At 42.4% G+C, this 23184-nt stretch overlaps 1 protein-coding gene across 1 annotated transcript in view; it reads right to left on the bottom strand.

Annotated features, from left to right (window-relative positions):
- Nucleotides 1-11909: 11909 nt before the first annotated feature.
- The window catches only part of TERF1 (telomeric repeat binding factor 1), a 282827-nt gene continuing 271552 nt past the window's right edge, over nt 11910-23184 (bottom strand). Inside the window, exon 11 of the mRNA XM_069220352.1 lies at nt 11910-12450. Within this exon, the coding sequence (XP_069076453.1) occupies nt 12289-12450 (162 nt within the window). The 3' untranslated portion in view covers nt 11910-12288. The remainder of the gene's footprint in view (nt 12451-23184) is intronic.

Here is a 23184-nt window from a genome sequence, read left to right as displayed (position 1 = left end):
TTATGTCATAAATGGCACCAGCTGTTAATATTTATAACCACTCCATGCTATTGTACTGTCACAACATGCAGTAAAGCAGGCCTGCAGTAGCAATAACGCACTGAGTTCCATGTATCCAGTCCCGGAGCTGCTTCTGGTGAATATATAATATGATGACAGGCAGCCACACCACACAGGAATCTATGCACTTATGTATGTCAACGGTCAATGCAAACATTCATTTCAGATAACAGCAACCTTATTTTAGGATGTGCAGTGGTGGATATGTGCATTTTCAGAGGATTATGCTCTCATTAAGAGATTTCATATTAGAATACTGTTAGGGTGGGTGATAGGGAAAATTCTAGTTTGCTAATTTGTTAATCTAAAATAATTTATGAATACAAGCGTAGTCATTAAAAACATTTCTTTAAAGTTACTTTATCATTTCATATTTCAATTTCTGAAGATAAACTTAGCAGTAATTCTAAATTGTGAGATGGACAGCAAGTTAACTTCTGTTTGAAAAGAAAAGTAGAAATAGAATAATATTAGATGGCTATATCTGATAATATACTGAAAAAGCAACATTTAATTTTATTTAGAATATCTGTCAATCCATAAGCATTCAGGTTTTAATCACAATTACATGTCAACTTTTTGAATGTATAGATGATACTGCTACAGCAGTTTTTTTTAACTCAGTGGTACACAAATGACAAAATTATATATTTTCCAGATGTGATCCTGGACTCCTGCTACTGCAGGGGCAGAAATACTGTTGCTGGAAAATTAAATCTATGACACTGTTAAAATACTTGTAATATGGCACTGATTTTGAGGCACTGAAAAGACACTGTGAAAATCTGGCTCCTTGAAGACCTTATGGTCCGTAGTCTCTATTAAAGTTAGAAATGAAAATTGTTCCTATAGAATTTGAGATAAATGTGTGTCCTAAATAGATATTACATTATTAAAGGAATATGTGAATTATTAAAGTGAAAGAATATCCCTTTTATTGAAGCTTAATGATTATGAGAAAAATAATTTTACTGTAATTGGCACATAACATATACTATGTTTATTAGCAGAACTAGATTTACTTAATAGCTTTTTTGGGTGCTTTCAATAAATCTGTAAGAAAAGGGATCACTCTACAGAACTTGCATAAGCAACACAGGAAGGAATAATAATAATGGCAACTGAAGCATCAGAGTAGCTAGAATAGGTTGCCCAGACAAAAAGTAGAATGGATTAATTAGAACATGTGTAGACTCTATGTCAGCAGATTCTGAATTTGTGTTGTTGAATGTTTTGAACACAGGTAAGATGTGACTGAACCACAAAAAGTTTAAATTTAATTTATTTCCATTACAAGGAATTTGAAGTAAATGTTCAAATCCAAAGGGATAGCTGATTTCTAATGTGTTCAAGATTAAGCATAATGAGCTCTGCTACAAGTTCCACAACATCTCTTCAAAACAAAGAACTGGAGGTAAGTGGGAGCAGCTTAAATCCCTTTTCAACATATTGACATTACCTATAGGTCTTGAGTGAATTTTGTTACATGACTGGATGCTATCATTATGCAATAACCTTTTATTGCTGCCCCAATGCATCCCTTTAAAGAGCTTAAAAACATCACAAAGGGAAAAGTTCCATTCTCAAATCATTAGCACTGTATATGTGTCCATGTCACAGCTACATTCCTCTTTTTATAGGCTGCTCCTTGTGGGATCAGTACACTCTTATTTCTTTGTAGCTTTATCATTACCCATAGGTTTATTGTTACACTAGTAATTCCAATCTATGGATTAACTTACTGTTTTGATAAAATATTTAATGCTGAAATTATTGCTAAACAATTTTTACTAGAGGTGCGCATGACAGTCAAAAACATGACAAAAGTTATTTTGAGTACAGTACATACAACTTGACTCTACAGAGACATCCTGGTTGTGTTTTGAGGCCGAAATTGTGGCATGGGTGTGGGTGGTGGCATTGCGTGATATAGGCATGCCTTTGAGGTTAGACTGCGGAGTCCAGGTTTTCTCAGGTGCATGACTTTGGACTATAAGGCATACAGATTGCCTCAACCGAGGCATTCATGTTATGTTCTAGTGGCGGAAATCACCCACGTCGGCCCAGTTTCTTTTCCTATCACCAAGTTGTTTTTGAAGCGATAAGGGATTAAATGTGCCTCTACTGATGTGTCTATATTATTATTTGTTTTATAAATCTCTGAAATTGCCCAGCTTACCAGTGCTTTCCTCCCGGGAGTGCGGTTTCACAGTGGAGCACTGCTTCGGGTAAGCACTCTGAGTGCCAGGAGGTGACTGCAGACACTGTTGTTTTTCTGCACCATATATTCAGGCAAGCGCAGATTTCAGCCTGTGGGAGGACTGGGTTTTGATTGCGGTCTGAGCGTGCTTCTCTCAACATGCGGACAGAGGTTTGTGGGAGTGCACAACGTCCCTTGTTGTGGAGCTGTTGCTCGAGACGAGCCTCTATGAATGGGTATTAAACAAGGTGTCCTCATAGAAAGAGGCTACAGCCCACCATTTTGGATCAGGGTAGAGGCTTTCTAGTGGGGTTACCATGAAAACTGGATGTGTTACAAGATAACAGTTTGTTTTTATTATAACTGAACTTTTGCCCTCAGTGTTGTGGGAGGTGGAGGTGCTTATTTAACAGCAATGGTTTTTCCCTCATCTTCAAGATTTGGAGTTTTCTTTATTTAGGTTTTGAGGCGTGCTAGGTCTTAGTGGTACTAATATCTATTATTTTAAAAAACGTGGGACAATGGTGGGAGACTGAGGCACTACCCAATATGGAGGTGAGTAAATAGATGTTCAAAAATATTTTGAAGACGGTTTAAAGACCTCCATTAAGGAAGTGGTAGGTGCTGCTATATTTAAACATAAAAGGAATGCTCCTTTAAAGAAGGAGTATTTCTCACTTTCTGAGGAGGACATACCCATTAGTAAGGGGGGAAAGGCTCGAAAAAGACAAGGCATCTTGCCAGAACTTATGATAAATTGGCTGGTTCATGCACGAGGGAAGAACCTTTGTCCTCTATGAGTGCTAGCCTTCAATCAATCAGATATTTTTAGAGCGTGCTACTCACCCGCTAGAGTCTCAAGGCACTGATGGGGGGCAGGGGTGCTACTGCTTGAATAGCCAGGTCTTGAGACGTTTCCTGAAGGTCAGCAGGTCCTGGGTCTGTCGCAGGTGGACGGGGAGGAGTTCTAGGTCTTGGCAGCGAGGTGAGAGAATGATCTGCCGCGGGCTGTAGTTCTACGGATGCGAGGAACAGTGGCGAGGGCGAGGTTGGCGGAGCAGAGTTGGCATTTGGGAGCCTAGAATGTGAGATGCTTGTTGAGGTAAGCAGGGACGGTGTTGTGGAGCGCTTTGTGAGCGTGGGTGAGGAGCTTGAAGGTGATCCTCTTGGGGATGGGGAGCGAGTGTAGATCTCTCGGGTGGGCTGAGATGTTACGGCATGGGATGTCGAGGATGAAGCGTGCCGAGGCATTCTGTATACGTTGTAGTTTTTTCAGTAGCTTGGCCGTGGTTCCCTCATAGAGAGCGTTGCCGTAGTCCAGTCTGCTGCTAACGAGGGCCTGGGTGACCGTCCTTCTGGTTTCTGTGGGGATCCACATGAAGATCTTGCAGAGCATGCAGAGGGTGTTGAAGAAGGAGAATGCGATGGCGTTGACTTGCTGGGTCATAGTGAGCGATGAGTCCAGGATGAAAGCTAGGTTGTGTGCATGGTTGGTGGGTGTCGGTGCGGTTCCTAGGATGGCCGGCCACCAGGGCTCCCACTAATACATTTGAGAGAGCTGAACAAATCTCTTGCTTACACACTTCAAGATGGAGGGAATTTATCTTTTGAGAGCTGTTTTGCAAAAAAAAAAAAAAAAAAAGGATTGGCTAGTAAAATTTGATTTGAAGGATGAGTATTTCACCTATTGAAGTGATCTCACAGAAATTACTCTAATTCAGGTGGAGAGGAGCATTGTATCAGTTTTGTGGTCTCCCTTCTGAGTTATCTTCTGCTCCATGGTGTTTCACCAAAGTGTTACAGCCGGTTGTGACCTTTCTAAGAGAATGAGGTGTGCATTTAATCATACACTTACACAGCATTTTGTTAATGTCCCAAGAGAGAACGGAACTACTGGAGAATTTACAGTTGACAAGGGATCTTCTGGAAGACCTAGGCTTCATTGGGAACACAGAGAACTCAGTACTAGTACCGAGTCAGATCATGGCGTCTTAGGTTTTCAGGTAGGCACCTTGCGAACTCAGTTACTTCTTCCTCAAAAGAAAATTAGAAAGGAGGTGAGGTCTATCTTACCAGAAAAAGTATCTTTTGTTAAAGCAGATATCTTTGAAGCGAACAACTCTTCTATGTTTAAGATCACTTAGAAGGGAATGAGATGTTCAAGCTCTAGAGACTTGTAACAGATTTTACTCCCCAGATGGTGTACATTTTCATATTTGGAAGAGAACAAAGTCTATGGCCCTCATTATGAGTTTTGCGGGCGGCAGACGCCGCCTGCCAAACTTGTACCACCACCTGACCGCCAGAACAATGCCGGCCCTATTACGAGTTTGCCGCAGGGCCTTAACATTGATGCCGGCTCATAATCGAGCCGACGGCAGTGTGGCGGTGCGGTGGGTGCAGCAGCACCGTCACACTTTCCACTGCCTGTAATTCAGGCCGTGGAAAGCTCGATGGGGCTGACCATGGGGGCCCCAGCACTGCTCATGCACCTGGCATGGGCAGTGCAAGGCCCCACAATGCCCCCATTCCGCCAGCCTTTCCATGGTGGTCCAACTGCCATGAAAAGGCTGGCGGATTGGGAAGTCGTAATCCCTTGGGTGGCGCTTACTACCGTCAAGACCGCTAAGCTGTTGACTGGCGGCAACCTAACGGTGTCAGCGGTCGGACTGCGGTGGGCTCTGCAGCGGTCGTAACTTGCCAGTTGGACCGCCATGACCGTGCCGTTCTGACTGCCACCGTGAGTCTGTTCAGAGCCTATGTCTGAGAATAATTTTTATCCATCATTTTAGGATTGCACAAAACTATGTTGGGAGTTGTAGAGAAGCGCATGGACAAAGAATGTTGGACTACAGATCAGATGGTGAAGTACAATTGTTGCTATCCTATGTCAAACTGTATAGACTGGTATCAACCGCTTCAGTATCAAAAAGGGTTCGATCAATTGCGATTGAAGCAGGTATACATTTAAGCAAGTTTGGTGCATGTTCAGCTATAGGGGCAATGACTAAAAAGGTGTCCTGGGCAAGTGGAAAGTTTCAGAGTTTTTGAAAGTAGCTGACTGCTCAAATGTTAGTACGCTTGCAAATTTCTAATTGAAACCAGTTAAGCATGTAAGCAGTTTGGTTATGGAAAGCTTTAAACATGCATAGTGATAGCCTCCGGTCTTTTAATGAAATGGCAGTTCTCCAATTAACATGCAGAAAGAATCTTGATTTCCTTAAAGACAACACAGGTTATCATTCCACCCACCTCGCCCTATAAATATATTAAGGTAAAAATAAATAGGGTTATGTTAAAAATAAAATAAAAAAAAGAGTGATATTTATTAGGTTTTGTTTACAAGTTTTAAGTTTCATGAGTAAGAATACTAACTTCTTCATAGCAAATATGTAATTTGCTCTTAACCCCTTTAATGCGGGCAGCGTCCACTGGCCGACCCCCGCACTACCTCCCTGGTGCGGGTCACGACCAGTGGCCGACACCAGAGAGGGGGTTTCAAAATCCTCAGGTGCATCGCACCTGAGGATTTTTTTTTTTTTTTTTTGTTTTATCCCTGGGAGAGACAGAAGAGCTTCTGTGTCTCCCTCCCACCCCCCCACCCACCCCTTTGTGACCGCGCTGAAGTCACAGTGTTGTTTTCGGCCGCTTCCTGCTCCGATGGGGAAAACGGCCCCAAACTGCCTTCCCCACATTCGGGAAGGCATCGTATGAAAGGGGAGACTCTCCCCTTTCATACGAGGCCTTCCTGAACGCGTTTCCTGGCCCTCGATCGAAACACCACTAGATACCAGGGATTTCACTTGGGGGGGTCGGCCCGCTAGGAAAATGGGCCACCCCCCCCCAGGCAATATTTTTAAATTTCAATGTTGGGGCCCCCTGGGGGGGCGCAATCGTGCCACCCCAGGGGCTAATTATTATTATTTATTTTTTTAACAAAAGTGACAGGGGGTCGCCCGTAGGCAGGGCGACCTCCTGTGGGGCCATATTTTGACATTTCAATGTCGGGGACCCCTGGGGGTGGGCGCAATCGCGCCACCCGCAGGGGGTAATTTTTTTTTTTTTTTTAAAGTAACAAAATTGACAGGGGGTCGTCTGTAGGCAGGGCGACCCCCTGTGGGGGCAATTTTTTTTTTAGTAGTTGTAGGGTTTCCCTGGGGGCCATTTTGACCCCAAAGGAAACCCTACAACTACCACAAAAAAAAAAAAAAAAAAAAGCTCTCTCTATATATATATATACTTAGATTTATATATAGATATATCAATCCATGTAGGTAGATATGTCTATCTACAAGGATATATCTATAGATCGATCTCTATATATATATATATATATATATATATATATATATATCTCCATGTAGATATATATATATATATATATATATACACACATACACACACACACACACATCTATATATATATATCTATATAATGAGGGAATCCGAGGTGGACATGGGAGTGGGAGCACCAATAATGATTGTTGGACTGGGCGCAGGAGGTGCTAAAGACTGTGACGAATGGTATGTGACAAGGTGTTTGAGTGTCTTGAAAGAACGTGCTGATTGAGGGAAGAAGCGCAGGTAAGGTGGCCTCTACTGTTGCACATATCAGACGCACACACCAGCAATTTTGTGACTGTCTATGTAGGCTAGTGTTTTAGAGCGACAGTTTAGCCAATAGCAGAGATGGCATCTTAATGGATGACTGCTGCTGACGTCACTTTGGTTATAGAGGACAGCTCTGACATAGGATCAGAGACTGAGACAGCAGATACTGAGACAGCATCTGAGGGATAGGATAATGGCGCAGACTCTGGGAGTGATTTTTCAGTTGGAGGAGTCCCATTGGAAAACCCCTTCCAGTAAATTGTGAGGGAGGTGATGAGGGCAGTCCTGTTGTCCCTTTGCAAGCACAGTCTGTGCAACAGGGCAATAGTGGGTTAGCCTAACCCAGAGAGCAGGTGAATGCGGGGGCAAGAACAGAGGGTGCTCTCTTGGGAGCTCCCCAATTTAGTTCAGCCCCAAATTCCACTGCCCAAATTGTATTGTGGAGACATCAAAATTATCTATCACAAAACAAACTGGTTTTGTAAGGCAGGCACCTGTGTTTTTGGTCCTGGGTTCGGCGGCTATATAGGGAAACATACTAAACCCAAACATTTCTGGAAACTAGACATCCGGGGGAGTCCACAGAGGTGTGACTTGTGTGGATTCCCCAAAGTTTTCTTACCCAGAATACCCTGCAAATCTGAAATGTTTAATAAAAACTCAATTTTTCTTGCATTTCTGTCACACAAACTACAGGAATATGCTGCGATCCACAAAATTCCTACCACCCAGTGATTCCTCACCTGTCCTGATAAAAACACTACCCCACTTGAGTGCCTATACCTAGTGCTTGAGTAACAAATTGATCATCTCAGGGACAACAGTTGCCTCATGTAAGTACCAACATTGACCGTTGTGTGATCTATTCCTGTCGCGGGCACTAGGCCTACCCACACAAGTGAGGTACCATTTTTATCGGGAGACTTGAGGGAATGCTGGGTAGAAAGACATTTGTGGCTCCTCTCAGATTCCAGAACTTTCTATAACCGAAATGTGAAGAAAAAGTGTTTTTTTCCCCCCAAATATTGAGGTTAGCAAAGGATTCTGGGTAACAGAACCTGATCAGAGTCCCACAAGTCACCCCATCTTGGATTCCCCTAGGTGTCTAGTTTTCAAAAATGTGCAGGTTTGGTAGGTTTCCCTAGGTGCAGGCTGAGCTAGAGGCCAAAATCCACAGCTAGGCACTTTGCAAAAAACAGCTGTTTTCTTTGTGAAAATGTGATATGTCCACGTTGTGTTTTTGGGCATTTCCTGTCGCGGGCACTAGGCCTACCCACACAAGTGAGGTATAATTTTTATCGGGAGGCTTGGGGGAACGCTGGGTGGAAGGAAATTTGTGACTCCTCTCAGATTCCAGAACTTTCTGTCACCGAAATGTGAGGAAAAAGTGTTTTTTCCCCCCAAATATTGAGGTTAGCAAAGGATTCTGGGTAACAGAACCTGATCAGAGCCCCACAAGTCAGCCCATCCTGGATTCCCCTAGGTGTCTAGTTTTTAGAAATGTGCAGGTTTGGTAGGTTTCCCTAGGTGCCGACTGAGCTAGAGGCCAAAATCCACAGCTAGGCACTTTGCAAAAAACACATCAGATGTCAATGTAAAAATGTGATGTGTCCATATTGCCTTTCCTGTCGCGAGCATTAGGCCTACCCACGCAAGTGAGATACCATTTGTATCGGGAGACTTGGGGGAACACAGAATAACACAAGTGTTATTGCCCCTTGTCTTTCTCTACATTTTTTCCTTCCAAATGTAAGACAGTGTGTAAAAAAGACGTTGATTTGAGAAATGACCTGTAATTCACATGCTGGTATAGGCACCTCGGAATTCAGAGATGGGCAAATAACCACTGCTGCTCAATACCTTATCTTATGCCCATTTTGGAAATACAAAGGTTTTCTTGATACCTATTTTTCACTCTTTATATTTCAGCAAATGAATTGCTGTATGCCCGGTTAGAATGAAAACCCATTGCAAGGTGCAGCTCATTTATTGGCTCTGTGTACCTAGGGATCTTGATGAACCTACAAGCCCTATATATCCCTGCAACCAGAAGAGTCAAGCAAACGTAACAGTATATTGCTTTAAAAAATCTGACATTGCAGGAAAACGTTACAGAGTAAAACGCTGAGAAAAATGGCTGTTTTTTCAGCTCAATTTCAATATTTTTTTTCCAGCTGTTATTTTCTGTAGGAAAACCTTGTAGGATCTACACAAATGACCACTTGCTGAATTCAGAATTTTGTCTACATTTCAGAAACACTTAGCTTTCCGGGATCCAGTGTTGGTTTCACAACTATTCCTGTCACTGGAAGGAGGATGAAAGGACCAAAATACTAAAAATGAAGTATGTCCCAGTAAAATGCCAAAATTGTGTTGAAAAATTTGGTTTTCTGATTCAACTCTGCCTGTTCCTGAAAGCTGGGAAGATGGTGATTTTAGCACCGCACACCCCTTGTTGATGCCATTTTCAGGGTAAAAACCACAAGCAATCTTCGGCAGCCCTTTTTTCCCATTTTTTTTAAAAAAAACAAGATTTTAGGTGTATTGTGGCTAATTTCTTGGTCTCCTCCAGGGGAACCCAGAAACTCTGGCTACCTTTAGAATCCCTCGGTTGTTGGAAAAAAAGGACACAAATTTGGCGTGGATAGCTTATGTGGACAAAAAGTTATGAAGGCCTAAGCGCAAACTACCCCAAATAGCCAAAAAAGGGCTCAGTACTGGGGGGAGGGGAGGTGGGAGGCCCAGCAGCTAAGAAGTTAATTTGTTCAAAACGTGGATATGAGAAGTTTATATCCTGCTTTTTATTCTCACTGATTTGTGGAAGGAGTTACTAATTACATTCTATTCTGCAGGAATCAATTCTTATTGGTAATTTGTCATTGAGGGAACTGCTGAGGAGTTTGAGATGTGCCAAGTTTTAATTCATGTCGCAGCCTAAAGAGGAATGTAGCTGTATGACATGGACATATATGTTCTGTGTTAATAATTCCAGAATGGAACTTTTTAGGTTTTGATGTTAAGTTCTTTAAAGAGCTGTATTGGGGCAACAATAAAAGGTTATTGCGTAATAATAGCCTCTGTTGTCTTTAATGAAATCAAAATTCTCTCTGCGTGCTAATTGGAGAATCACCATTCTCTGATCTGACGGACAAAAAGAATGACATGGACATCAACCAGTGAGTGTTCCTGTATGATGGATGAAATACGTGAAATCGAAAAGTAGATTTTATTCTTTGACTGCCTGAATACCGTAGCTGAAATTTCTGTGAAAGCTTCCATGGGCAATTGCAAGGCATTGATCTGACTTCTGCCTTTGGTAGGAAGTACAAACCTTCAAAGATCAAAATGTCTCCTATCCATAAGAAAAGCAGATTGAGATATAGTAAGTGTTGTGCAATGCTTAATTTGTAAATAAAAATGTGCCGGTGCCCAAAGCTCTACTCTGAAAAAAAGTGGCTAATGCAATTAAATGTGCGAGCATGGAACACTGATGCAGCATAATCCTGAAGCCATCTCGGGTCTCTTTAATCCATTTACAGACACTCCTTGTCCCTTCAACTCACTCTTGCAACTTTCTTTTTTCTCTTTTTGTGAAGCCTTTCATTTTTCTCTTCCTCCGTCTTTCCCATATGTGTTTTTTGCTCACAGTAAATGCTTGAGGCAGAGAAATAAGTGCCAGCCCTAAAAGATAAGTGCTGGTCCCCCGCACCGGAAACCGCCAGCTCAAATTAAGCACTGGTGGTGTGGTACCTTTTAAATAAATGTTAGTAACGTTTCACTGCAAGAGTATAGCAATGACTGAGGAATAGTTCTGATTCTCAATGACATGGCTGAAAAAGAGAGGCCCATCTGTTCATGCAGTGCTTAGCACTTCATGGAAATTTTCGGTTATAGCATTGATTTAGAATGAACCCATGTTAGGTGATAGGACATCATCTATACATGACACAACATGACACATGATGACCTATAATCTAAGGTATAGTACCACTCCAACTATGCTAATTACCTCTCTACTACTACTACAAAAAAAGTTGTCTCTTCGCATATTGTCGTAGCAAAATGATGCGACCAATCAATGCTTTCTTACACAGAATCATTCATAATAGTAATTGTTACTGATGTGTGAATCGCAAACAGCTAAACCCCAATATCTCCCATGGCGAAGCAGAGGGCCTCCTACAAGCCTAGGAGAAGTGGCTGACCTATGGACATCTTCCACCTATAAGCCATGGGGACCAGTCATGAGCGGTACACACTACAATAAGTGGGGAAAGTTTTACATAGCTCAGCCAATTGAGAAAGAAAGTAGGCTACGATTTACATTTATGAACCATAATGGTTTGTAATGTATACTTTAACTTTGTTTGCCTTTACTAGTGTCTATTACAATCATTGTGGGTACAATCCATATTTTCTAAACGAGGACAGGGATGAAAAATTTCAAACAGTATCATTATGTTTTGTGTGTGTACTAATTCGCAGAGGCCTAAAAAACAGGAGTAATCTTGTAATCACTGCGAGTCACCGGTCAGCTCTTCACATCTGCGTACCCCGCAGAAGGTGCGAGAGATATCGGTTTGGTTTGCTTCTCAGCAGGGGAAAATGGATAAACCTAAAACTCTGGGGGCTGAGAAAATCCAACAGGGTGTGTGCCCCAGAAAAACAGGTAATGTACATAACATGCGGTGTCAAACAAGGCAATCCAGTGATATTGTTGAAATCAATCGTCTGTGGTCTAAAATGAAGCCTATATAGCGCTGAGTGTGTGAACAAGAAACCAAGAGGACATTTCTATGACAAATATTTGCTTGTAGCGAAGTCAATGGTGAACTCACTCGATATCTAGCCAGTTAGTCTTACCTAAAAGGAAAGAAGGGAAAGGTAGGAGAGTAGAGGGGCTCTGTTAAGGGGAAACGGAAGAGCTCTTTCTTATCTTTTGTACTAATCTAGTTGCAACCTTTTGAGTTAGGAAGAATGAGATCCACAAGCGGACTACAGAAAGAACAGATTAAATACTAAACGAAAGACTAGAAGGTACATTTTGCCGAAATGCGTTTTAATTGTTCTTGGCATTAAAGATCTTTGTATAAATTACAAGTAAAAATAGCATGAATTAAGATACCTCACTATGAGCTATTTTATTTATTTAATGCTCTTGCTTCAATACAATCAGTTAATAAACCCTTCACATATGGCATTTGTGGTAATATATAATGCTTAAGAATAAATAAACTTCTTTAGAAACAAAGTCAGCATGGAACTAATATATGTAAAAGGTTTTTCTATGTAATTTCCCAGAAAATAAAAAGGGATATAAAGCATTTTTGGCAATTACTTATTAAAAAAAAAAAAAAAACATTTCATACCACAAACCTTTCTAGTAAAATACATTTGTTTTAATACATTTCGCGCTTTCAGCCAGGTATGCTTTGTCTTTGCATAGTCCTCCATCGGTCTTTTAACATTACATTGGTCCGATGAACGAAGTTATAATGAAGAAGAATTTGCTTCCACTTTCCCACGCCAAATTCTTCCACGCCTTTCACCAGTTGATCATCTTCTTCTTGCGTCCAAACCTGAGGAGAAAACCACAGTCACACTGACCTTTTTGATGGTAATAGCAAGAAATGAAAATAAAGCTCAAAAGTAGCATAAAAATCATTTGCGAAAAATAATGGTACCCACACGCGCTGCACATTTTTTGAACATTTTAGTGAACTATGGGAGAAAAAAATGGAGGTGAGTACGCTGTAATTAGGCAGTGGCAACCCTGTGCCTCGGATGTTAAACACGCAAGGCTGCACACATGGTCACCCTGAAGACGGAGATGGAATAGATATGTTAACTTCAGTATGGACATCTGTAGATAACATTTCCACTTGTGGGATGCAGTAAAGCTTTAAACTAACCAGATATTTGTGTCTCCAAATGACCTGAGCGTGGACAGCCAATACCATCGTGCACTTGGACAGTGCTACCCTGCAAAAATACGCACTCGCAGAGAGGAAACAAGCACACTGCAATTTTTCCAATGATCATCTTCATACTCTCAACCCCCTTGAACAGTACGACCTCTATGGCAGTTAACAGCTGGCATTACAGCACAACATCTTCATCCGTAAAAGATGCAAGACCTTCGGCATCCTGAGGAGCAGGATACTGGCTGCAGCCTGAATTGCCGCCATGGGGATGAACACTCCAGTGTTGAGTAGAATGAGGCCTTTCCCTTTTTTCCAAGGGAACCACTTAGTAGCACACGGTGAATAGGGTTACCACGACTGGGCACGGTTTCACGATCTTCGCAAGTCTCATTCGCTGGAAGAATGCATTCCAGTCATCGGGAGTGAAAACGAACCACACCAGTGGCGCAAGTGTACCTTTCTGCCGCCTCACGCGCTCACGTTTATTACCTAACGCGACTGGAACCTGGTGGCCACATACTCACGTGCAGGAACCAACCTCCGCTGAAAATGCAGCACCCTTTAGTTTTCTAGACTCAGCAAAATTCAGAAACGTTGACTACTCCCATGTTTAGTTCAAAACAGAATTTTAAAGATATATAATAGATGACGTTCTGGAATCCTTGTATGAACAGCAATCTTTAATTTCTTTATAATGGCGAATTGTGATACATGCAGTTGCCGATAAGAAAGAAAAGACGCTCGGACTTAACTATTCAGTTATTACTGTTGAGTTCTGGCGTCACAATACCTGCTGCCAGAACCAAAAAGCAACGAAAACAGAACATTGCTTTTCTTTCTTCTGCTCTAACTGAATAGCTTACAGTGAGAAGCAGAAAGGAATCTTTTTTTTTTTTTTCACTCCAAGACAGAGAAAAGCTACAATCTTTCTGCATGTTTCTATACATTCCAATCCACTGCAATATAGGTTTCATTTTTCTTCTTCATGTTTGCATGCCTGCTCTTTCGAATGAATAAATATAAAAGAGCTACACACCAAGGTTGTAAGTGGTTTGTGGGAAAGGTGATGGTGTGACTACGTATTATATGGGATAAAGTACCACTTAACGTACATGATAAGGGCATTACAAGTCATCTTGGAGTTTCCTAACCTTATAATGGAACTTGGATTTCGACCTCATGCCTTAATATGTTTATGGAACTCCTCATTGACTTGCAAGATCCTTACAATGTACGGCAGTGGGTCCTTTATATATTAAACACCAACCTATGGCACCTTTTTAGGTATGGATAGTACAGAGTTCTCATTGAAAAGGGATTATTGTTTTCTCATTACATTTGGAGCAGTTCCACTATTCTGTGTACATTTATCAAAACAACAATACATCAAACTTTGGGTTCTTCGAAGGCAGAATTTTGAGCATTATAAGTCAAACGGAGGCCAGAAAAATCAGAGGGCAAAAGTGACATTTACCATTCTAATTTCCATAGGATTCTTTGCTTCTCAAAACAGAAAAAATGGCTAAATGGAATTATACCAAATCTGGCATGAAAGTAGAACTTCACTTATGTCCCAGCGGTAAAGTGCATGTGTTCTCTCCCCTAAACATGGTAATATTGGCTCATCCCTGATTGGCATATTAAATTTACTTATAAGTCCCTAGTAAAGTGCACTACATGTGCCACGGGCCTGTAAATTAAAGACTACTAGTGGGCCTGTACCATTTATTGTGTCACCCACTTAAGTAGCCCCTTGACCATGTCTCAGGCCTACCATTGCAGACCGTGCATGGGCAGTTTTACACTGCCATGTCGACCTGGCAAAATAACCCTTTGCCAGGCCCAAACCTTCCCTTTTTACGCAAATAGCATCCTTTGTGAACTGACCAGCCACCTCAGCTGAGCAGCACATCTAGAAGAACCCACACATAGCCACTGCTGCATGGATCGGACTAGACTCATCACCTTTGGAACCACCACTGTGTGACACTTTTCCCCAGTGCAAAGTCTGAGCATCTAGTCGACAGCAACCTCAATGACAATGCTGGAACTCTGCATGGCATCTTCCAGACTCATCGGAACCAATGCATTGCCTCGACTGCGCAATGCATCCCCGCCACCGGCCTTCGAAACCCAAACCCTGCCAATAGGATCCTTGACGCAACAGGATCTCACACTGCAGCCTTGCCACATCAGTGTAACATCTCTGCTGCACAACGCATCTTCAATCCGTATCCACGCATCCTCAAATAAAGGTACTTTTGTCACAATGGGCCTAATTGGGTCCCTGTACCCGTCCCGTGCTCCATCGCGATCAGCCTGAACTTTTGACTTTGTCCCGGTCCGGTATGATCAGATGAACACTTTTAGGGCGTTACACTTCTTAATGCCATTTATACCTAAAACCTTTAAAAATCAATATTTCAAGGTCTACTTACTGTATTTTTGTCATTTTGGTGTTGTTTGATTTAATAAAGTTAGGTCTATTCTTCTAACTTGGTGTTGTATCTTTTTGCGTGGCGTTTTCACTGTTTAAAGTGTTACACAAACACTTAACACACTGCGTCAAAGTTAATCCTGACTGCCTTGTGCCAAGCTACCAGAGGGTGAGCAATGGTTAATTTAGGGTTTGCCTGACACTTACCCTGAATAGTATTGTGATTACTGTTTGAATAAAGTGTCTATCCAAGTCAACCAACAACCCAATTTGTAACAGTGCGTGTGAATCTGCTTCCAGTCTGCTTCCAGTCTTTTTACAGCCAACCATCTTCATCCCAAGTGCCCCCATCTACACTGCAGTTCAAGCGCTCTTAAACTGCCCTGTAGCCTGTGTGCTGTCTTGCTTCAACTCTACCGCCCCTCTATGTGCCTTGCCCCACTGCAGCCCTTCTATGTGTGGCCCCTGTCCCACAAAGGCCATTGTATGATCCTGCACCCCTTCATTCTCTGTGTGCTACCTCTGTATGTCCCCACCTCCCTAGCAGTCCTCTATGTTCCCCCCCATACTGTCTGCAGCCTCAGTGTGCCACATGGTACTGCTCCTTGAAATCCTTCTTCGTGAAGTAGTCGGTCTGTGTTTGCTAGCTTTACCTGTACAGCCACTCACCTGTGCAGCCACTCTTAGTGCTCAACAAGCATTGCACCCCTAAGTGTCCCTTGACTCCCTTTGTTGTGCCCCCAGCATCTGCAGCCCTTTGGTGCATCATATCCCCAGTGCAACCGATCTATTGCCCTGCCCAATCCCCACTGGCCCTCTGTTGATCCATTCATGTGTCTGCAGCCCCTGCCCGCACTTCTATGTTTCAAGCTGGCCTTCCTCTTTCAATCCCTCTATACGCCTCTCCCCCTTTGCAGCACTCTTACTGGGCATAACCTCTATTTGCTTTTGTTCCCTGTAGCCCTTTCTCTGTGTCCCTCTGTCCCATACAGTCCCAATGCTCTGCACAGCCCCTGCAGCCTATGTGCTCTTTTTCCACCCTAAAGCCTCTGAGTGCCCCCAATTTCCCACAAATCATCTCTTGCAGCCTTCTCCTCTCTATTGCCCCTTACAAGTGCTGCTGTACCTCCTATAGCTCAGTATCCCGCCCACCCTGCCCTGCTCAATACCTATGTGTCCTTGTACTCATGCAGTACCTGCTGGCGCCATCCTCCCTTAATGCGGTAGCCCCTCTATGTGCCCCATGCACCTCATACAGCTACATGCTCAACATGGCTTAAAGTTACTTGCATAGAGAAGAGTGGTGTGAAATGTCACAGAATGGAATGGCGAACAGTGAAGCAGTGTAACATAATGTTGTGTAATCGAGTGGAGTTGAATGGAGTACAACTGAGTGGCATGGAGTGGACTGGTGTAGAGTACACTGGTGCAGAGTGTTGAAGGGTATAGTGGCATAGAATGCAGTGGCATAGAATTCTGCGGCATACAATGCAGTGTTATAGCATGCAGTGGGATGGAGTTTTGCAAAGTACAGTGTAGTAATGCATAGTGCAGTGACACAGACTGAAGCGGTGCAGAGTGGAGTAGAGTACAGCAGTGTAGAATGCAGTGCAGTGAAATAGACTGTTTCAGAGTAGAGGGAAGTGGGGTACAGTGGAGTGCCGCAGGGCAGAGGTGTAGAGTGTAATGGCATAGAGTAAAGTGCAGAGTGGCACTGAGTAGATTAGAGTGGCGTACAGTGGCTCGGCGTAGATTACGGGGGCGTAAAGTGGTACAGAGTAGAGTGCATTGGCATACAGTGTATTGGCAGAGTACAGTGGCGTAGTGTGGCAGAGTGGATTTGTGCAGAGTAGAGCAGTGCAGGCTAGAGTGGAGTGGTGTAGAGTGCAGTGGCACAGAGTGCGATGGCATAGAGTGGTGCAGAGTAGAGGCATAAAGTGCAGTGGCTTGAGTGAAGCGGTGCAGAGTGAAGTACAGAGCATGTGGCGCAGAATCCAGTGGCGTGGAGTGCTTCAGAGTAGAGCGGCGCAGAGTGGAGTATGCGTGGTGTAGAAGAACACAGCCACTATAAACAACACATTTTCAATTCAAATGACCATTACATTCCCACAGACATGCAGTTTTACTGATAAAACTTTACAGGGCACAAACGATAATGTGTGGAAAAGGCATCACCTAGTGTATTGATTTGTTTTGATCTTGTTACATTATTTGTTTCCAACACACTTCAGAATTAACAAAAATGTGCTTCATTTGTGAATTCATAATTCTGATTTATTCTCAAATACTTGCACACTACATTTAAATGATGTTGTGTGCTAGAAGAAAACAACTTTCTACCCCAAGTATCCAGCAATATTCTCACATTAATCATTTCACTTTGTCATCGGAGGTCTCTCAGAAGACAGAGACTGACATTGGACCTCTGTCTTTGAATGCACAGCAAACCAGATAAGATCAGAAAATGGTTGAAAGAAAGAGGCACTGGTGGAAGAATGCAAGGATAGGTAGAGTGAAAAGGCTTTGTTCCTTGAGAGGGACGAACTGAAGCTGGACAGGATTAAACAGAATGGATTCCCAGGGAATCTTTCTGAACGTCCCCAAGATGCCTTTAGCAAACCAGGTAGTTGTGCCGTCTGGTAGGTTTCGACCTAAAAGCAGGTCTGGCTTGAAATAAAATTTAACAAACATTATCCTATGGATAAAAAGATAGTTCTTTCATACCCTCCAATTGGCAGGCAAACCTCTTCCGATTTGGATCTTAGACCTCTGCCACATAAAATAAGAGAGCTATCATAGTGTTTGCGCAGTTATCACCGAGAAGTTACCAAACTGGATACAGATTATTATATGCTTTTGAATGTTTGAAATTCTTACAGAAATAGTCTGTCGTCATTTTCAAAGTGATTACATGAGTTGAACATAACTTTTGCCCTGATAAGTCTGGGTTGTGAAACACATTTTGGCAAAAAAAAAAAACTATATTTTTTTGCAAGTCTGAAAGAACATTATAAACTGTAATTCGAGATATAAACCAATTATTTGAGCATTGTTAATCATTATTCATCATAAGAATTGGTAACAGGGAGCCTTTTCCATTTTGATCGATCAAACTAAAAGTCATAGAAATTCATCTGTTATAGTAAGATTTATCTCAAGTAACTATTGTGCCCTGAGGGAACTATAATTCACGCCCCCGCCATGTACAGTTTTTGTGACAAAACTTTTACTGCAAATATTACACTGAGATTATCAATGATGTTATCAAAGATGTCACGAGTGCTGTAATTTGTGGGGTAATTACCAGTGCATGGGGAGGGTGTGAGTTATAGTTACCTTAGGGTACTAGTTATAGTTACTTGAGGTAACTCTAGCTATAACTGGTGAATTTCTATGGTTTTGTACGTTTAAAATGTGAGCCTAACTATAACGTCCCTGTAACCTTGGTTTGTTAAGTGAATATCTATGTTTTTATTTTTAATTCTATTTTCTAACTATAACGCCCCTGTAATCTTTTGTTTTTTCACAGATTTTTTTAATAACATAAAGTAATTGTAATAACTATACGTTAATTCAACCACCACCGTGCCCGGCCTTGCATGGTGAGGGTTGGCTTCAAGGCTTGGCCTGTAGCCAAGACCCTTCAGCCAACCTCCTATAACCATGTGCAGTGGGGATTGGCAACAGGTTCTGGCCTGAGGCCAACCCCCTATAACCACCCAACCCGGGCCATGCACGGCCTAAGGGGCTGGCTGCAGGGCCTGCCCTGGGGTTGTGTGGTTATAGGGGGCTGGTCGCAACCCAAAGATTTTGTTGGGAAAAAGACTTCCATGTTTCATCACAAGGAATGTTTAACATTCAAAGTACTAGTAAATAAACAGACATCACCAAGAGATAGGAGGATTTGAACCCTCAACCTACTGAGTTTCAGCCCAAGAGCTTTACCAGTAAGCCACAAGTGACTTGGCTGTACTGTGCATCAAAATTCGAACACCTTGCTAGTGCAACACTTTAAAATCATTGTGTATAGAAACCAATGCAATATCAATCTCTCTTGCTCCCTTTTCTACCCTATTATGGGATGGCGAGAGAAAGTGAGAGACAGAGAGACATTTAGAGGAAGACTTTGACAATAAGAAAATTGAGAGAGCGAGACAGGGAGAGTTCTTCTAGATTTTGATAAATGATATTCTCAGAATTAGATATTTTAGGACAAATTGAAAAGAAAAAAATGTATTTGTCAAGTAAAAAGAGTGCAATCACATTTTAGTGTATACCTTAAATGTTTGAATTTGAAAAGTAATTAAAGCAGGAATGTGACTAGTGACACACAGACTGGAACCTCCAACCTTCAGCATGAGGGACTGAGATGATAACCTTTGGGCCACAGCTGACTCTTTGCTCTGCAGTTCTCAGACATAGATATGACATTCCATCCAAAGATTTTGATTGAAGAAAGATGAAACACTTAACAGTCAAAAGACTAGTAAATAAACAGACACACTGCCATGAGACACCAGGATTTGAACCTTCAACCTACTGAGTGACAGTCCAAGAACTTTACCAGTAGGCCACCAGTGACTCTGCTGTACTGTTCATCCAAACTTAGCTATAACATTCAAACCAAACGTCTTGCTTGTGTGCCGCTTTGAAGTCATTCTATGGAGACGCTATTGTTATTTCAATGGTCTCTCCATAGAATGACTTCAAAGGGACAGACAAGAAAGATGCTTGCCACAAGGAGAGGACTGTGAGGGAAGCCTGACAGCCACCGCAGTCCTAGCTGGCTCCCGACTCCTGCAGCAGCCGGCATTGCTCCTGCAATCAGGGAACTGCTTTAAGTAGCAGCTCTCTGCTTGCAGGAGCATTGTTTTCATCTGTTTCCTTGCACGTATATTTGCATGCAGGGAAACCGATGAAAACTCCACTTTCTGCAAGCATTGCAGAAAGCAGAGTTATGTGTGCTTTTGCTTGGTGGGAGCTACTAGCTCCCACCAAGCAAAAGCTAACAGCTACCTCCGGAGGGTGGGCACCTCAGGAGGTATCATGAGCTGGCTCTTGGGGGAAGGGGGAGGGAGGGGGCTGTCTCCAGGGCCATTCAGAGCTCCACAAAGGGGTGCCCCCTCCAATTTTTGAATTTATCCCCAGGGAGGTCGTGGTCCCTCGGGCTCCACAATGGACCCCCCGTTTGTTCGTTGACGCCAGAGGAGGTGGTAGTCGGGGGCTGTGTGGCCCCCTCCATATATTTTGATTGCCCCAGGGAAGTGGCAGTCCTCAGGGCTGAGGATGGGCCGAGCAGGCCCCCTGCATTAATGTAAATACATTTGCCCTGGGCAAGTGGCATCCCTAGGGGGTTGCCACGCAGCTCCCCTGCGTGTATTATTGTACTTTGCCCCAGGGAAGTTGTGGTCCCTAGGGTGGGCCACACGCCACCCCGCACACTATATTGCACTTTGTCCCAGGGAGGTAATGGTCCCTGCGGTATGGGCGGGCCAGGCAGTGTCAACTCACATCAATTTAACAACTTTTGCCCTGGGGAGGTTTCAGTCTCCGGGTCACAGGGATGCAGCACAGGTACCCCTTCCCCCAATTAGATAACATACAGTGCCCCTGGGAGGTGGCAGCTTTGATAAGCCCTAGGTGGGGATCCCCGTGCACCTACCTGCTATTTTTCCACAATGCCTCCCGGGACCTGACCCACCTGGGGGCAATAGTAAAAGCAAGCACAATTCACAAATTTGCTGCACTTTTGCCGTGATGTTAAATAAATGATTTTAAGCCTTGGGGACCCCTGCACTAAGAAAAGCGGGGTAGGGTAACATCACCCTGCCTCCTTTTCCTTTTTTTTTTTTTTTACACTAGGCTGAAGATGAGGCTCAAAATGACTGCCAACAGATTTCTGCACAAGATCGGGGGTATTCGCAACGCCTTTGCGCCTCCAGATATACAAATTTAGTTTTCTTTTAATATTTCAAAAACTACTGAACGGATTTACATTAAATAATATAAAACACTCTTTCTGGACCAAGAGATAGATAGATAGATAGATAGATAGATAGATATATATATATATATATATATATATATATATATTCACTTAAAGGTTACAGGAACGTTATAGCTAAGCTCACATTTTAAACGTATGAAACCACAGAAATTCACCAGTTATAGTCGGCCCATGACGTGTGACTTTTGTATTTCAAACATGCATGCCACTGTACATCTTTGCAAATGCTGCCTTGCTCATGTTATTACTGATGGGGTCCTTTATTATGCTCATGTAATAGCTACACATGATCTACATCATATGCCAACATCACATTCACTTTCATATGTTAAACCAATTGTCATAAACCAACGCACATACTACAATACACTAACACACCCAGCATTATACACCCACAAACCAATTATCATATACCAACAGATCCACCATTACACATCAACACAGACAACATTAGAGGCCCACAATTCCATCCAATGTCCACAGAATCAACATCAGATTCCTAAACCCCAGCACCATGCATGCACAAACCAACACGTACACCAATACGCTCAGAATAATACATACCAGAGTCAATATCATGCAGAAATACACCTTTGTATGCCATTAAAACTAATATTGTAGGTATCTCATTATACACGACAACACCATAATTAGTACGAACACATCAATCATCATATGCCCATAACTCACATCATGCCATCACATCCACCTTCGTACACCCACAGCCACCAACTTATGTACACACCCATCATCATAAACCTACACAGCCACCATCATAAGACAACAGGCCTGCCATTGTGCATCCAAACAACAACCATCGTACAAGCACACATCCAGCACCACACACCCACCTTCATATGCCAATAAAACGACCATCAAGAAACCATACAGGTGAGCCATACAGCAAAGGTCGCACCTTAACTTGAGTATTATTTTACTTTCTTTAATAGGGAAGCCCCTACATACATATCTGTAAAACTTTAGTTTTTATCAGAACATATAACACACACATGTGCTACTACAAGATTGTACATACCCTTAATATCTGTCATAACTACTAAACATTTTCCATTGTCAGTTTTCATTTATATGAATAAGTGCTATTTTTTACAGTGCACATCTAACCTGTTTTAAGCTTTTCCGCTTCTGTATCAAGTAACATTCTTATAAAAGGACAACACCTACTACCTTTGTAAAATACTACGTTGCTTCTCTCATCCGGACTATTCAGCCCATCCACCTGTTTGGTATCACATTCTGCATTCTAGACATTTTGAAACCTTAAAGATATAGATATGCAACATGTGCCCCTCTATTAAAAAAAATCATAATCAGCAATACAACTAAACCCAATAATACATGCAAACACATCATATTAAAAATCAAACAAGAAATCAACAATTCACTAAATCAAATAATTACTTTCCTCATATATAAAAGTTGAATAATGATTCCCGATCATTGTGGACCCTAGTGTAGCTTATGTGGCAGGAAATCTGCTATGCACTGCTTACTGTAACTATAAAACAAATATGTAAATCTACGTACACAATGAACAAATTACTTAGCTTTAGAAATGTCGTATCTGGTAGAGACCCTATCTAGCCACAGATTCTTACCCTAGAATATTCCCAGACGACAGACGGGATACAAAATGTTTTTTTTTTTAGCAATCCCTCTTGTGAGCCTGTAGGTGCTGTGGTTCGACTCTGTGTGGTGTCAATGGCATCATCCGTGCCAGAAGTGACACGAGTGGAGCATACATAGGTGCCACCCCAGAGCGCTGAGCTCAGTTCTTGAATATATTTTCCACACCCAAAGCACGGAGCTCAGCTGAGGAGGAATGAGGTCCAACACTGCCCTCCTGTTGCGCAATAACAATATTTGCTGAGGTGGGTGGATCACTAATTGAGGTTTTGACCTCCTGTGCCTCAGATTCAGTAAC

Source organism: Pleurodeles waltl, chromosome 2_2 (assembly GCF_031143425.1).
Source record: "Pleurodeles waltl isolate 20211129_DDA chromosome 2_2, aPleWal1.hap1.20221129, whole genome shotgun sequence".
Taxonomy (NCBI): domain Eukaryota; kingdom Metazoa; phylum Chordata; class Amphibia; order Caudata; family Salamandridae; genus Pleurodeles; species Pleurodeles waltl.
Note: the sequence above shows the minus strand (reverse complement) of the source record. Positions and strands in the feature narration are given on the sequence as shown.